This window comes from Centrocercus urophasianus, unplaced genomic scaffold (genome assembly GCF_019232065.1).
Source record: "Centrocercus urophasianus isolate 14NV4802_14NV808 unplaced genomic scaffold, USGS_Curo_1.0 seq_10, whole genome shotgun sequence".
Lineage (NCBI taxonomy): Eukaryota > Metazoa > Chordata > Aves > Galliformes > Phasianidae > Centrocercus > Centrocercus urophasianus.
Window position 1 is genome coordinate 8,179,991 of NW_024884142.1, and position 14,729 is coordinate 8,194,719.

Sequence of the window (14,729 nt, forward strand, 5' to 3'; positions counted from 1 at the left end):
AAGGTGTCGTGTGGCTCCATCCAGGGAGGTGTTCAGAAGATGCGTGGCAGTGGCACTGAGGGACATAACCCTTCAGAAGCATGGCAGGTCCCAGCCCAGCACATCCTCTGCTCCCACAGCTGCTGCTGAGCCACAAGCAGGCAGGCACTAACTTTATTTAGAAGGCAATGACACAACGTGGAATTAGTGTAACAGGAGCTGCAATTCATACAGAGAAGTCTGAGCTGACAAAGTAATTAGTTGGAGCTTTCAGAATGCTGGATATCTCCATGATGAAAGAATAATTACACAGCTTAATACAGCCAGGTAAAAAAGGACCTGTGGTTTTGTGGGTTTTTTTGTTTTTTTGTTCCAAAATCCACTTTTACTAAGTTAGGTGATTTTTTACTAAACATGTAATTTGCAAAAATACTCACTTAAATTGCTGGAAAAGTTGAAGTTTTGAAGTTTCCCACTAAGCCCTTGGACACTATTTAAGAAGCAGAATGCAGAGCCCTCCCCAGCTGGCAATGTCTTGAAGCTGATGAGCAGCATGGTTCCATCCATCCACTGGGATCACCAGGGTTGTTCAGCCTGGGAAAGAAAAGACTCCTGGGAGACTGCATTGCAGCCTTAAAGGGACCTTATAAACAAGATGGAGACTTTTTGCATGGTATGATAGTGACAGGACAGAGAGAAGTGTTTTTAAACTAAAAAGGGAATTTAGGTTGGATGTTAGGAGGAAATTCTACCAGGGGCGTGGTGAGGAGAAAACTGAAGCCTGGAAAAGTATCAAACCTGGGACTGGTTTGGGTTCTGGTGAGAACAGTTGGGGTTTTGTCAAACAGTGGCTGAAACTTGCTATTCACCAAAGGCAGAAGCAGAAATCAGAAGAGGAGGGATGGCAGGAACATACAAAAGAAGGGCTACTTACAGAAGTAGTCAAATGATGGGAGAAGACTTGATGTATGTCTGAAAGCTACACCAAGCTCACTCTTCCATCCTCAGTATATAAAAAAAGGGACATTGTGCAGTGCTTGAATAAAAACATGCCTGGCTCATGTTAAGACCCCGCAGAGCAGCCATGATCTAAGTATTCGGTCCCCTTGGAGGCACCATGTTCCTGTGTTTTCCCAATATTTTTGTGGGTTTTTTTCCCCCCTTGGATTACCCAGGAAAAGCAGACTCCTGATTGGCTTTACTTTCATAGAATCGTAGAGTCATTGAGGTTGGAAGAGACCACTCAGATCATCAAGTCCAACCCAGCCCACCCCCACCATGCCCATCACGTCCCTCAGTGCCACATCCCCACAGCTCTTCAGCACCTCTAGGCACGGTGATCCCACCACATCCACCAGCCTTTTACTTGGGTAAAAAGAAGACGGGAATGGACAAGAAAAGTAGTCTTTTATTTCAATGAATATTTCTTGGCATTAGGCAGATATTAAATAACACTGGAATGCACGAGACTATTAACGTATCGACAGCAAGGGGAGAGGTGCAGCGAGGTGGAGGACAGCGGTGCGACTCACGTCACCTCAGGTCACTCGAAGCCACTTGACGCAGCGACCACCAGAACGTAGGACTTCACTGAGAAATACAAAATGAGGATTTGCTCCTTTCGGGCCTCCCGTGAATACAGCAACGCCGGAACGATCGACAGTAAAAATGAACAAATATTTGCATTCGGGAATTAAACAGAGTGAAATTACCCACAAACTGCTACTCATGCATTTCTTTTGGAACAGCAATTTGCTAATGCATAAATATCACAAAAAAAAAACAAAAAACAAACCAACAATCATCTCCAAGATCGGAATAAATCACGGACAACTAGAAGAAACAAAGCTGGAGTCTATTTTATGCCTTAAATAGATGACCTACATATTTAAAATTTTACTTCACCATATATATATAATTTATATATATATTAAAAGAAAGTAAAGACCATTAGATAAGTGCAAGCAATTTTCCTCAAAAAGAAAACTGGAACCATGCCCAGGAAAGCTGCTTTTTTGGTTTTTTGTTTTGTTTTTTACTATTTTTTTTGTTTTTGATTTTTAATTTGAGCTTTCTACTCTGTTCAGTCCACATGTTTTTTCTCACATAGTCACTTCTGAAGCGAAATAAGTTACCTGCCACCTGCTACGTTGGGCCAAAGTCCTACCTAGCGTCCTCCCAAGCCTATGGGGCATCCCCTTCCCTGCAGCTGAAGTGAACGGGACACCCCAGCAGAGATTCAGCTCTTTGCATCTGCATGTAAACACCTTTCAGTTACCCTTACGCGTGCAGAGTGAATCAAAACATTACGGGAAAGCAGAAATGGAGCTGCCGAAGGAGAGCTGCACTGGTGTTAGTGAGGGGCGAGGGCTGTTTCACTCGGACACACACAATCTGGCAATGGTATCTTATCCACTAACTGTTGAGGAATGATTGAGAAGGCATCCATTTGCGAGCAAAGCTTGTAAGACAAGCTGAGATTCTCCTTGCAAACTGTCCGCTCTCATCAGAATTGGCTCGCGCTGCTGGGGTCGCACTGTAACAACCGCACGATGGAGGGATCGCTCTTGGCACCTTTGATGAACTCCTCCAGGGACAGCTTGCCTTCAAAGGAGGAAATGTAAAACAGAAAAGAAGTCATTCATCGCCGCCGCTCTCTGCAGCTTAATAAAAGCCCTCTTCTCACAAGCAGTGCACATATATCTAATCTATCGCAAATGCATCTAGGGGAATTTAGCGTGATGCACGGCAGCCAAATCCTGCTCAAGCCCTTAAGCCTGGATGCATCTTTCTTCTGCAAAACAATCCTGCATAAAAATTGTCATTTGTTACTTAAAAAAGCGCTGCCAAAAGAAACATCAACCGTTCTAATGTCACCAGCAGTTTGCATGGAGCTGAGCTACACAAATAACGCAAACACAGGGCTCGGTACTGACTATGGCTGTGCTTTGAATATGATGTTCCCATTGCTATGATGCTTTAACCCTGATGCCCCACATCTCTGCTTCGCACAGTCGGGGGTGAGCAGCGCAGCCCTGCTGTCTCCGTAGCCCCTCACCTCCCTCCCACTCCCCCAGGGCTTTTCCATTTGAGACACTGAGGCATGAGCCATTCACAAAGGACACCCATTTCATGGCCCAAGCTGCCCACAGGCACTGTGCTTCTGGCTGCTGCCACAGGCCACGAGGCACAGATGCACAGTGCTGGTGTCACCAGCTGGGAGCACTGGTTCCCTTCAGGATGCTCTCAGCCCATTGCAGGAATGGGGAAAGGTCTCCATTTGGGTGCAGCACCCAAGCCACCCACAACACAAGAGACTAAGAAGCCATGGCATGCTTCCATCCTAGCTTCAGGCTAAAATCACCCAAAAAAGGGTTTTCTAAAGTTTTTGCCGGTCTGAAAAAGAACACTCATGACTATTAGGAAGTTTATAAGTGTTTCCCTTTCCTTGCAATACTTTAAAGCAAAGAGCAAAGGAGAAGTTGCCAGCAATGTTCTTGCTGAAGTCAAGGGTTAAACACAGCAGGACTGGGAATGTGCCCTGGGGCTGTGGCAGCAGACACCAAAACCCGGCCTTAAAATGCTCTGAAATAAAAAATAGCCTTTCTAGACATAAAACCACATTGTTATAGGTCTCCTCAACACTAGAGCTAAACCCTCACTCCCACCAAGCATCTCTCCCTTGGGCAGGATGAAGGGGATCGTACCGTCATTGTTTGTGTCCATCTGTCTGAAGATCTTGTCTGTTCGCTTCTCTGGAGTGGATTCATCTTCTGGCATTTTCATTACTGATGAAACCATTTTGTAGATGGCCTGCGTATTAAAAAAATAAAAAGCTTTAGGAAAAACATGACCCGAGCTGCAAAGCTTCAGGACTGAGAAAAATAATTTAAGCCTGCAGCAATAAAAAGACAGCTGACCCCAGAAGGCAGATGAGGGACTTTACAAACCAAAACAAATAGGAATTTCTGACTGCAGCTTCTTTTTATTTTTCTTTCCTGTCTTCATTCGCACTTCAAAGAAGCGCCCACGCCACTGGGTGAGGTTAAGAGAAAATCAGGGTTGAGATAAATGTACAAGGAGGTCTGAGTCAGGATAGAGGAGTGAAGCGCCAGTGTGAGAATCTGCCTTCTGCAAGGGGCTGAGGGAGGCTGCTGCTCGTTCACATTCATTTTCAGACTTACAGGAAGGCGCATAAAGGTGGACCTCTTTACCCCGTTGAAACGCACTGGGGACACCAAGTGTGATGCTTGTTTGGATGCAGTTAGGGGCTGAACCACAGGGTCGCAGGGTGGTTGGGTGGGCAGGACTTCTGGGTCCATCTGCTCCCACCCCTGCTCATTCAGGGACACCCAGAGCAGGGCGCCCAGCACCGTGGCTCTGTGATGGGACTCGGTAGGTCAGGTGGGTGGTTGAACTCGATGGTCTTGAAATCAGATAATCTGATTATTTTATTCTAAGTCTGGGTGGTTTCTGAGTATCAGTCAAAGAGGAGGCTCCATCACCTCTCTGGGCAACCAGCTGCAGTGCTTGGCCACCCGCACAGCAAGAAGTGCTCCCTGATGTTCAGAGGTACCTTCTCGTGCTTCAGGATGCTGAGCTTCCCACCATCAGGGTGGATGCCACTGACCTGGGACTCAGCCTTCAGGGGATGAGAATATGATATGGTCTTCTAATTTTGAGCTCATGTTGACTCAGATTTGAAGTTTCAGAGCCCATGGTGTTGAACTTGAGGTCAATTAGGAGAGTAAAATTTGCATTTAGGTCTTTCTGACCCCATCAAAACCCCACTGAGGAATCTCTAGGGAGCGCTGCAAGACTTGGGCTGCAGGCCCGTTGCATAGAGCTGCATTCATCTCTCGGGACCTTTGCTCATTTGCACCTCATAGGTCCCACCATGGCCCCAAGCCACCCCTTGAGAATTATGATGGGTCCCAGCACCACACACCATCTCCAGCCTCAAGTCTAGAAGTCACAGCAATAAACATAAAGCCGGAGGCAGTGGCTCACCTGCACTATTTCCAGCATTTCACCGCGGCTGATGTACCCGTTGCCATCCAGGTCGTACATGCTGAAGGCCCACTTGAGCTTCTGCTCCAGCTTGCCCCGCGAGGTGACGCTCAGCGCGATGATGAATTCCCTGAAGTCGATGGTCCCGTCGCCGTTGGTGTCGAAGGTGCGGAACACGTGCTCAGCGAACTTCGATGCGTCGCCGTAAGGGAAAAAATTGGCGTAGATTTTTTTAAACTCCTCCACAGTCAAATGGCCTGTTGGGCAATCTTTTAGGAAGCCCTTGTACCACTCCTGCAGCTCATGGTCCGTGAACTCGGTGTTCTCGCGCAGGTCCTGCAGCACTTCAGGGCGCAGCTTGCTGTTCTGCTTCCCCATCCTTGCCCAGAGCCTGGCTCAGCTGCTGCCAATGAGAGAGCATCTGTGTTATCTCTGTGATATGCTAACACTCCCCTAGAGTAGTTTGCGATGCCCAAGTCCAATTCCTGACCTCCACCCCTCCAAAACTGCTGATCCACTGCAATGACTGAGCTGGAACTGGTATAGGGACAGCAACGGGAGTGAAGGAGCCCAAACAGAGGATGCTGAGGCCCAGGCACAGCTGCCCAGAGAGCTGTGGGTGCCTCATCTCTGCAGGGTGGGATGGGCCCTGGGCAGCCTGAGCTGGTGGGGGGCAGCCAACCCACGGCAGGGATTGGGTAGGTAGGCTGTTCTGTTCAACTCAACCACTTCTTCTGTAAGCTCAGTATTCCCTACCACAGGCAAAAAGTTGTTAACCACCTTCTGTTCTGTCAAAAAGTGTAACAGTGCACAATAACCAAAGCAGCGTGCCATTGCCCTGCTTTGCATCCCCATCATGCTTATCCAGAGCCAAAAGAACAAACGCTGAGCAGCATGGCATGCAGACACCAACACCACAAAATATACCAGGGCTGAGCAATTCCCAGAGGTAAACATCCCAGTGATGCATAAGAACGTGCAAAAATGTTACAGGTCAGCAAAAAAAAATAAAGGGCTGTGCAGCAGAGAGCTGAATTTAACCTGATTTTATTTGCATTCCACTTATTTTGTGTGTTGTCTCAGCAAAGTACAAAATGCACATCATGCCCTGTGGCTGAATGCTTGGAGACAGAACCCAGCTCAATGCAGCAAGCTCTGCTATCAGCAGCACAACTCTTCACCATAAAAGCTGTGTTTCAGGCATGAAACTCTACTTCTGCCCACCGCATGGCAGCTTTCTGCAGGTCTCTGCATGGCTCTGCTTGCTGGAACTTGATGGCCAAAGGAGGCTTGGAAACGTTTAGTGCCATTACTTTCCTTTTCCCTTACAAAGGGAGGTCCCTCAACAGCAGGAGCTTAGTTGTTGGAGTCAACATTTCTGATAGCAGTAAGATGTACTCTATTCTTTGGATGGATGCTCATTTAATCTCAGCCTCAAAAGCTTTATATCCCCGTCATCCTTGCGTTCATCAAATTACAGGTTGTTTCAACCCTTCCTCCTCTTCTGGATTTTATGTCAGAAAAGTAATGTGCAGCGATCTAAACACAACCCTTTTCTGCATACGAGCTTTCTGAAAGGCTTCATAATGTGCTCAACCCAGATGTAACCCTGCTGCTGTTATAACCAATTTGTGAAGAATAATTAAACAACCGATGTTAGCATTAATTTTTTAAAGCACATCTCAAAGCCACCTTCGCCGTGCATTGTGTTTCAGGTAGCTCCTCCAAAATGCGATGCCTAAATACCTCATTAATCATGGTAGGAGCCCCCTGCTGCTGGCACCCCACTGACATTTCATTCGATTGCTTTCAGCAGATCACTCGTTGGCCAATTTAGCTGCGAGAGCACTTGGAGGATAGCTGCTAATGGATATTGCAGGGAGGGGGCTCGGGATGCTCAGGTCAGTGCTGTGATGAGGGCTGCGGGTAGTTGGGATGTTTGCATGTCGTTGTTCTTTTTAAGAGCCTGTGGTATCTGAATCCCTTGCCTCAGGGCCGGCTGTACACACTGACATGGTGGGAGAGGGCACTGCTTACACCGGCTTTTTCACTGCATTGTCTTTGACCTGAGCTCCTGAAGGGAGGCTCCCATGGCATCAGTTAAGACTGCAAGAGGAATGGCACCTTAGAGAGGCACTTCCTTGTGCAAAACTCCTTGAGTATGGATATAGCATTAATAAAAGGGGGAAAAGACCTGAAATGCCTGAATGTGAGACAGCAGCGATTTTTAGCAGAGAAAGTGCACAGTGCACACAATAAATACTCTATATTACCTCTGCCGCATGCTTTGCAGGGGGAAAACTGGCACCACTTGTCTCACAGAACAGAACTGAGATTCACAATGGTCCCAAACCTGCAGCGTGGTGCCCCTGGGGCTAAGGGAGCCTGAAGCCAAGGAGCAGCGTAAGGCAGGCAGCCAGTGCTGTTCCACTGCTCTGAAGTGAGCTAAAATGCAAGAAAGGCTCCCACGGGGGTGGAAGACTTTCTATTAAAACAGCCAAAGCATCGGATCTGTCACTGGTGCCCTGGGGTGCAGAAGAGGAGACAAAAGAATTAGCCCACGGGGATACTGTGAGCATTTTGTTAAGAGAGACTCTGCTTGGAAATGTTATTTTACAGCAGTGGTGACAAAGATTGGCACAGGTTCCAAAGAGGCTGTGGGGTCTCCTCCTTGGAGGTCTCCAAAAGACCTGGCTGTGGTGCTGGGCACCCTTCTCTGAATTATGTTTCTGCACTATGATGGGAGGTCAGATGAGATGATGTCCAGAGGTCCTCACCAACCTCAGCCAGCCTGTGCCTTCATCACAGCCTCTGCATCCCATTTCCTGCAGCCAGGTGCAGATGGCAGCCACAGAGATGTGCTTCATGGGGCAATGGAGATGTGCTCCAGGGGGCAATTCAGCAACAGCCACCCCCTCAAAAACCCAACTGGATCTGAGGTTGGCTTTTATTGCAGCTTGATCCTTGTAAAAAAAGGGCAGGAAGCCCAAATAAAAGCTTTGGTCCCTTCCACCCAGGAAGGTCACATAGCAAATAGTGCTGCAAACCAGGACTATAAAGATGGCCCATAATGCTTTTCTGGGAGATGGGCATCAGGTCTGACCTAGGCTGCAAGGAGAAATGTCCAATTACACAGGCTTGGGGAAGATCATAGACTTTGCAGTGAAGAGCAGATTCTCTTACATGGTTTAATAGCAGTGTTCTCAGCAACAAACACTGCACCAGAGAAGTCACAGGATACACAAGTACACTGCTGTAGATATCGGGTCTGTGTGAACTCCTATGGCATGGCAGCATCCTCATCCTCAAAAGTGACACCTCGTGACAAAGTTAACAGCAACAAGGAGCCTCTCCGCATCTCTCAGTTAATAACAGAACCAGTTGGACAAACTCAGTCCTAATGCTAAGTATCCCCTGCAGCCTTCAGAGCAGGGATGCGAGCTCTGGCTGCAGGAGCTGCAGGTTCTTCTGCATGGAGAAAGAGCCAAGCGAAACCTAGCAAGTTCAGAGCAAACAACACAAATAAAGAAATGGGCTCTTTTCTTTATGTTCAAGGATTAACCCTGCTTTGATTTCATACTGCTTACCTGAAACTTGTTGTCAAGCTGGTGAGTTGGACCAGAAGTCCCTTCCAACTCTAGGGATTCCATGATTCTATGATTCTAAGTTAAACTTTTTTCAAGAGCTCAATAAAAAAGTGCTTGGAAGGAAGTGGTTCCCACCTGTATCAGCCTCAGTCTCTGCTGCAGAAAACTGGGAATCATATCAGTGTGTACACTGAGCACCATGCAGAAAGATGCAGATGTCCCCAGGGCTACACTTCTGGGAAAGCTGCACCATAAGCATGCACTCAGGCACCAGAAAAGTATCATAAAAATCCCAATTCTATGGCTGGGAACGACCAACAGGTGTAGCTGAGCATCCATTCCCGGCTCTCCAAAGAAAGACAGAATTACACTGCTCCAATACTGCCAAGAGCAATGTCAGGGGAATGCCCCAAGATGGCACATTGATTTCATGGAGCCAAACACAATGTCTGAAACCTCAGAAATTCACTTAGAGGGCTCTGGATTCCTCCTATTTGCCACTTTCTTCAGGATTGTATTCCTGATTAACTCAGGAAATTAATTAGTCTGCGGGCACTTAGCATCGATGCACAGAGCTGAGAGCCATTTGGGGTGCAAGCTGCCAGCCTGCACCCTGCACAGTTTGGCTGTAGGGCTTCCCCTTCCCCATTGCCCTGCCAACCTTCCCAAACCCATCCTGAATGCACCAACTGCTGCAAATGAGGAAAACAGGGCACTGGAGACCTGCACGAGGGCCAGAAAATCTGACAGCTCCTCAGGGAGCTCTCTACAACGTTTTCCAACTCAGAGAGGAGAGCTTATTACTGTAAAGGGCAAATATTCCCAATGCAATAAGAAAAGCATAGAAATATTTTGAGCAAATTAGGAAATTAGGTTAATTTGGGTGGGAGCAGATCAGGCAGGGATGCAGCCTGTCATTTGAGACAGGAAAAGCAAACCATGAGTGGATGTTCCTCATCTCCTCCCTTTGCCCTTTTCTTATTTTTTAATGAAAGCAAGGGAGAAGCAGGCAGCCTCATTCTGCTGCTGGATGCTGTGCAGGGTTGGCAAGGCTTAAAAAAAATGTTTGGTTTGTTTACACAGTATTACACGGCAAGGAAAACATGTCAGCACAATGTCTTAGTATACAAGGTCTTTTTTTCCAAGCAGGTTGGGTTGCACGAGGAAAAACTCATGTCATTTTAATTCAAGGTACCATTGTGATATGTGATTCCAAACAATCTTCCGTGAGCGCAAACCACAGAAGCTCTGTGTGCTTCCCAAAGGGCAGAGGGAAGGAAAGGACAGAAAGCAGCACAGGTTCAGCCTGAAGAAAAGGCTCCAGGTGCACCTCACTCCGGCCTTCCAGTACCTAAAGGGAGCTTATAAGCAGGAGGGAGACTGACTTCTTACATGGTCTGACAGTGATAGGACAAGGAGGAACAGCTTTAGGTTAAAGGAGCACAGATTTAGGTTGGACGTTAGGAGGAAGTTCTTTGCTCAAAGGGCAGTGAGGCCCTGGCACAGCTGCCCAGAGAGCAGTGGGTACTCAAGGCCGGGTGGGGTGGGCCCTGGGCAGCCTGAAGTCCCTTCCAACCCAACCACTCTGTGGTTCTGTGATTCAGTTTTATTACATCTGAGATTTCAGGAACAAAAAACTGAGCAGTGCCCAGCTACAGTCACACAGCGGCAACACACTGGTCTCTTTTCCCCTTCTGGTGTGCTGAGCCACCATCACAAAGTCCCTAAAGTGTTACAGGATGTTCAGTGGCCTACTGACTTCTTAAAAGTCATGTTTGCTTGCACTAAAGGATAGACATGTACTGATTTGAGCAACAAATGCCATCTTCCCACTTTTTACATATCTGCCTTCTCTGCAGAATAATCACAGCCTTGGGGAAAAGGAAACTGAACCGAATTATTTCTTCTGCATCACAAGAATTACCAAAACGTGGCAGCATCAAGTGCCAGCCAACTGCACCTGAGCAGAGCCCACAGCACCAGCGCCATTTACGTGGGGAAGACGAAGAGTCTGGGGACAAAGACACTTGGAGAAGAGACAGTGACAGCCGATAAGCAGCCCTCGGAGGCTGTTCTGTGAGACCGTTACCACAGCTAATAACGTCTAAGTGGGAAAAAAAAAGAGATCTTTTTTTTTGGGAAAACAGTCAGATCATGACTGTTTTCCCAGCTGCACGTATGGTGCTGAGACTGGGGGCTTTGAGGAACCAGGGGATCCCAGAGGAGCTGTCTCTGGCAGGGAGGAGGGCTGGGATGGTTTTCAAAGACTGGTGAGGAACTGAAGGGAAGCCTTACTTAACAAAGGTGTGCTTAGTAAGATGATCAAAAAATGTGGGTTTGGAGGTACGCCAACCAGCAACCTCAAAAATTGAACTGCCATTTGTTTAAATGCTTAATGAGACACCAAGGGAGAAAGAAAAGAGGAAGATGGTTTGCAACTAACATTTTCATTGACCAAATACACAATTATTGCTAACAATTTCTACTGCTACTCAATATTTTGTTGCCAAAGTCTCAAACAGAACAAAACTACATCTCTATTTTATTCACCTAGCTTTCTACACAGACCTTCTCTATACCACTGCTTGTTTTTATGTATCACCGTTTTAATAACGGACAGAAGCCACCACTTAATTCACCTGCAAAAATAGATTTCACCAAGCCACAAACAAAATTCTCCTCAAAACACTGCTTCCTTTCCCCTTCGGTGCATCTACTAATGATAGTAATCTAATTACTTCTTCACACCTTTATTTTCCTGTTTGCTGAATGAAACAAATGCCTAAATTGAAGACCTATAAGCAAACAGAGTGTTTTGCACTGTTTTTTCTTTCTGCACAGGTGTAGAAAACTCTGTAAAACAACAGCTCTGTAAAATAACTGTGTGAGAGGAGCATCCCACCAATATGGTGGTGCTGGAAACCAGCCCAAGCTCTGCACTGGAGGAGGGCATTGCTCAGTCTTTGTGCAGGTGGCTGTGCTAATGTCAGATCTTATTTTATTTTTTATAAGCAAGGAGCCAGAAGGTAAGAGGTTACTATTCCTTACAGGGAAGCCATGTATGCAGCACCCAGCTTGCAGGAAACGGCAGTGCCATGCTGGGAGCTTTATGAACAGGTCAGGGTCAGCACAACTTTCGTGCCTTGAGATCATAGCTTCAGCACCTTGTACTGAAACCAGATTGCAGAGGACAGCTGCAGACACATCCAGGCGCACGATGACATTTTTAGGGGAACAAAGAGCAGCTGTGGGACAATCTATTCCCTCCTCTGGCATTTCTGTGCGGCATTCAATACTTGAACGCAAATCATCTCAGGAGCAAACCGTGCCATCCCCAGCCTAGACATCACTTTTCTCATTAACCTCCACCCCGGGGCTCTATCTCAGCAATACCCACATCAAATGTGCTTTCCCAATCGCTGCGGGGAGGGCTGCCTGGAGTTGCATCTGTCAGCAGGCTGCAAAAGACGGCAAGCGGAAAATCAAATCTAACTGAATTTATTTCTAAGTGATGCCAGTGGTGGCCAAATGGGTGTATTTTCCTCCCTAAATGGGTACGGTGACAGGAAGGAGATGAGCTGGGTTTGAGGCAGGAAGCCCCCAACAGGCATGAAATGAGGAGAGCTGACCTCCCCCTGAGACTACACATGGGGCACAGCCTGGCCCTGTCATCTCAGTGCCACATCGGTGAAGGGCTCGGCTGGAAAAACAGGAAAACGGGGTCTGCTCTGAATGGTTATGTGGATGGTGGATATTGTTGGGGGGGGAGAAAAAGCCCCACTTGTGACACCACCTTAAGATCTCACTTTCAGATAGCGCTATCTTTATGAACTTTGTTTTAGTGAAGGAAAAAGAACGTAACCGGTAAGGCTTTACCGTGCCAGGCTGCGGACAGATAAGGTCTTCTAGGTCTGGCTGTGCCAAGGTACTGCCCTCAGCTGACCTCTGAGGGTCCAGGCACAGTCCTCAGCTGCTCTTTTCTCTATTCCTTTATCATTCCTGTCACCGAAGAAACTCCAGGCTGTGCCTGGTATCAACCACTGGGCAGCCCCTCTTCTAACAGAGCAACAGAAAATCCCACAGAACTCAACATTTCACCTATTTCTCAAACCAAGATCCATGCTAACAACCAGGCTCCCATTTTTTTTAATATCCCTTTCTCAAGGATGGCACAACTATTTTCCTAGAAATGTGCGGCAACTTTTCTGTGTGGAGAGAAGGAATCCTATGTGAGAAACCATGTCAACAAGACTTTTTCGTCAGCAGTCCATTTGCGCAACACCAACGCCATAATTTATCATTTAGTTCTTTCCTCTATGGAGAAACAGGAAAAAAGTGCTTAAAGGATGTGCTGGTGATTAAAAGGAGGGGTACACTGATGGAGAACAAGGTGCTAAATGGAAGTTCTGGCGTGGTGTGCTCTCCCAGCATGTGCCGACATCACTTGTCAGCATTCATGAAGAAGGCCACTTCCCTTAGCCTTGGAGCCCATGAAGCACACTTTGTGCTTATTGAAAAGGGAACATACAACCTCCACGGCCAGGGGAGCCAGCTTCAAAGCTGCTGGAAATAGTTGGCGCCACATAAGAATAGGCAACACTTTAAAAGAATTTCAGGCGCTTGCGTCCTTGTGAAAACTTTACTTCAGCTTCTTAACCCTCTATCGCAGAGAAGACAGAACAAAGCTGTTCTGGAGACCTCCCTATCCCCCACAGATTCACAGCTACAACAAAAGCAGCAGCAAACATCCATGGTGCTCCCTGAGGAAGGCCAGCCCTTGTACTTCCTCTCTGCAACACCGGTGTCTCCAATTGCACAAGGAGTGGCAAGGCAAGAGCAGACAGATGGACATTTCTTCTGATTCTCCAGCCCATGCCTCCAGTCTTGGCCATTTTGGTGCAGCAGTACTTTGTTTTGGAAAAGGAAAGGAGACCCAGCTAAGGATGACCCTGCCAAACAATAGCGCATTGCCCTGGGCTTTGGAGTGACTCCAAGGAGGGTGGGGACTGCAAGGAAGCAGACAAAAGCGTCTGCAGAATTTGGATAGAGATCAACGTGGAGGAAGTGCTTCCTATATCCCACAGCCCACAGCTTTAAATAGCACTGCTCCAATGCGCTGCTGAACACTAAAGGGTTGCCATTGAAAGAAATGGCAGGGCCCCAGCACCACTCTTCCTTGGCGCTCTCCAGAAGCCCCTAGACGTGATGCTGGGCACCCTGCTCTGGGTGCCCGTGCTAGAGCAAGGCTGGGCCTGATGGACCCAAGATTCCTCCAACCTCAACCCCTCTGTGACCCTGTGATTTACTCATTTTAAATGCAATTATTCAGTTGCTGCACTTCTTTCCTGCCATATTCTCTACCTTGAGCATTAGTTCTTGTGAAGAAAGCCTTGCTTGCTGTTTTTCAACACACTCAGTGTACTGGAGGAGCACAGTCTGCCTGTAAGCCCAATACAGGAAAATGTGCACTGCGGCTAAGTTGTTTAAATCTACATCTCAGGAGTTTGCAGTGGGCTGGATGATTTAATAATGGAAAATGAGGGAGACTAGGAAGGAAACCACAGGTTTGGAAAACAGCAGGCTAGAGACATTAAGATGCAATGTGGGGAAAATATATTCCAAATCATACTCAAGAAACAAAACCAAAGACATAGGCAGGTCAGAAAGAGCAGAACTGTGCACACATGCTCTCTGGTAAGGAATGGCACTACTTTGAAATGCTATTGAACAAACAAACTTCAGCTTCCTGGAGGAAAAAATTAGTTCATGAATGGCTCTGCACAAAGCAATTACCCACTGGCTTGGAACAGACGTCTGTGGTTTCAACCTGCCGAGATAGCCATCGAAACTGCACTTGTTCCAAAACTGAGAGAGATTAAGAGATCAGCTCCTCCTTTCTTTTACAAAGGAGTGAAGGAGCCCAAACTATTTGTCATAGCAATTATCTGCCAGGTTCTGGGTTCAATGGACAACAAAATGTGCTCGGTAAACATACATTTGCTATAAAGCTGCCAGCTTATCTCTAGTAATTCATATTAAGGCGATACTGTGAGCACTCAGCTGAGAAGCAGCTGTGTTCTGCTGAAGTCAGACAAAGCACAGCAATGAACAGCTCATGGCAATGCCAAATTCATGGCTAGGGTGAATGACACG

The 14,729-nt window shown here is 47.1% G+C and overlaps 1 protein-coding gene across 2 annotated transcripts in view; it reads right to left on the reverse strand.

The window, feature by feature from the left end:
* Nucleotides 1–1,367: 1,367 nt before the first annotated feature.
* HPCAL1 (hippocalcin like 1) overlaps nucleotides 1,368–14,729 on the reverse strand; it is a 51,631-nt gene continuing 38,269 nt past the window's right edge. Inside the window, exons 3-5 of one of the 2 annotated variants that reach the window (XM_042812862.1) lie at nucleotides 4,990–5,389; nucleotides 3,687–3,792; nucleotides 1,368–2,583 (exon numbers count right to left, since the gene is read on the reverse strand). In XM_042812862.1, the coding sequence (XP_042668796.1) occupies nucleotides 2,486–2,583; nucleotides 3,687–3,792; nucleotides 4,990–5,367 (582 nt within the window). In that variant the 5' untranslated portion in view covers nucleotides 5,368–5,389 and the 3' untranslated portion in view covers nucleotides 1,368–2,485. Of the gene's footprint in view, nucleotides 2,584–3,686; nucleotides 3,793–4,989; nucleotides 5,393–14,729 lie in introns of both variants that reach the window. The other variant, XM_042812854.1, reaches the window with a different exon arrangement.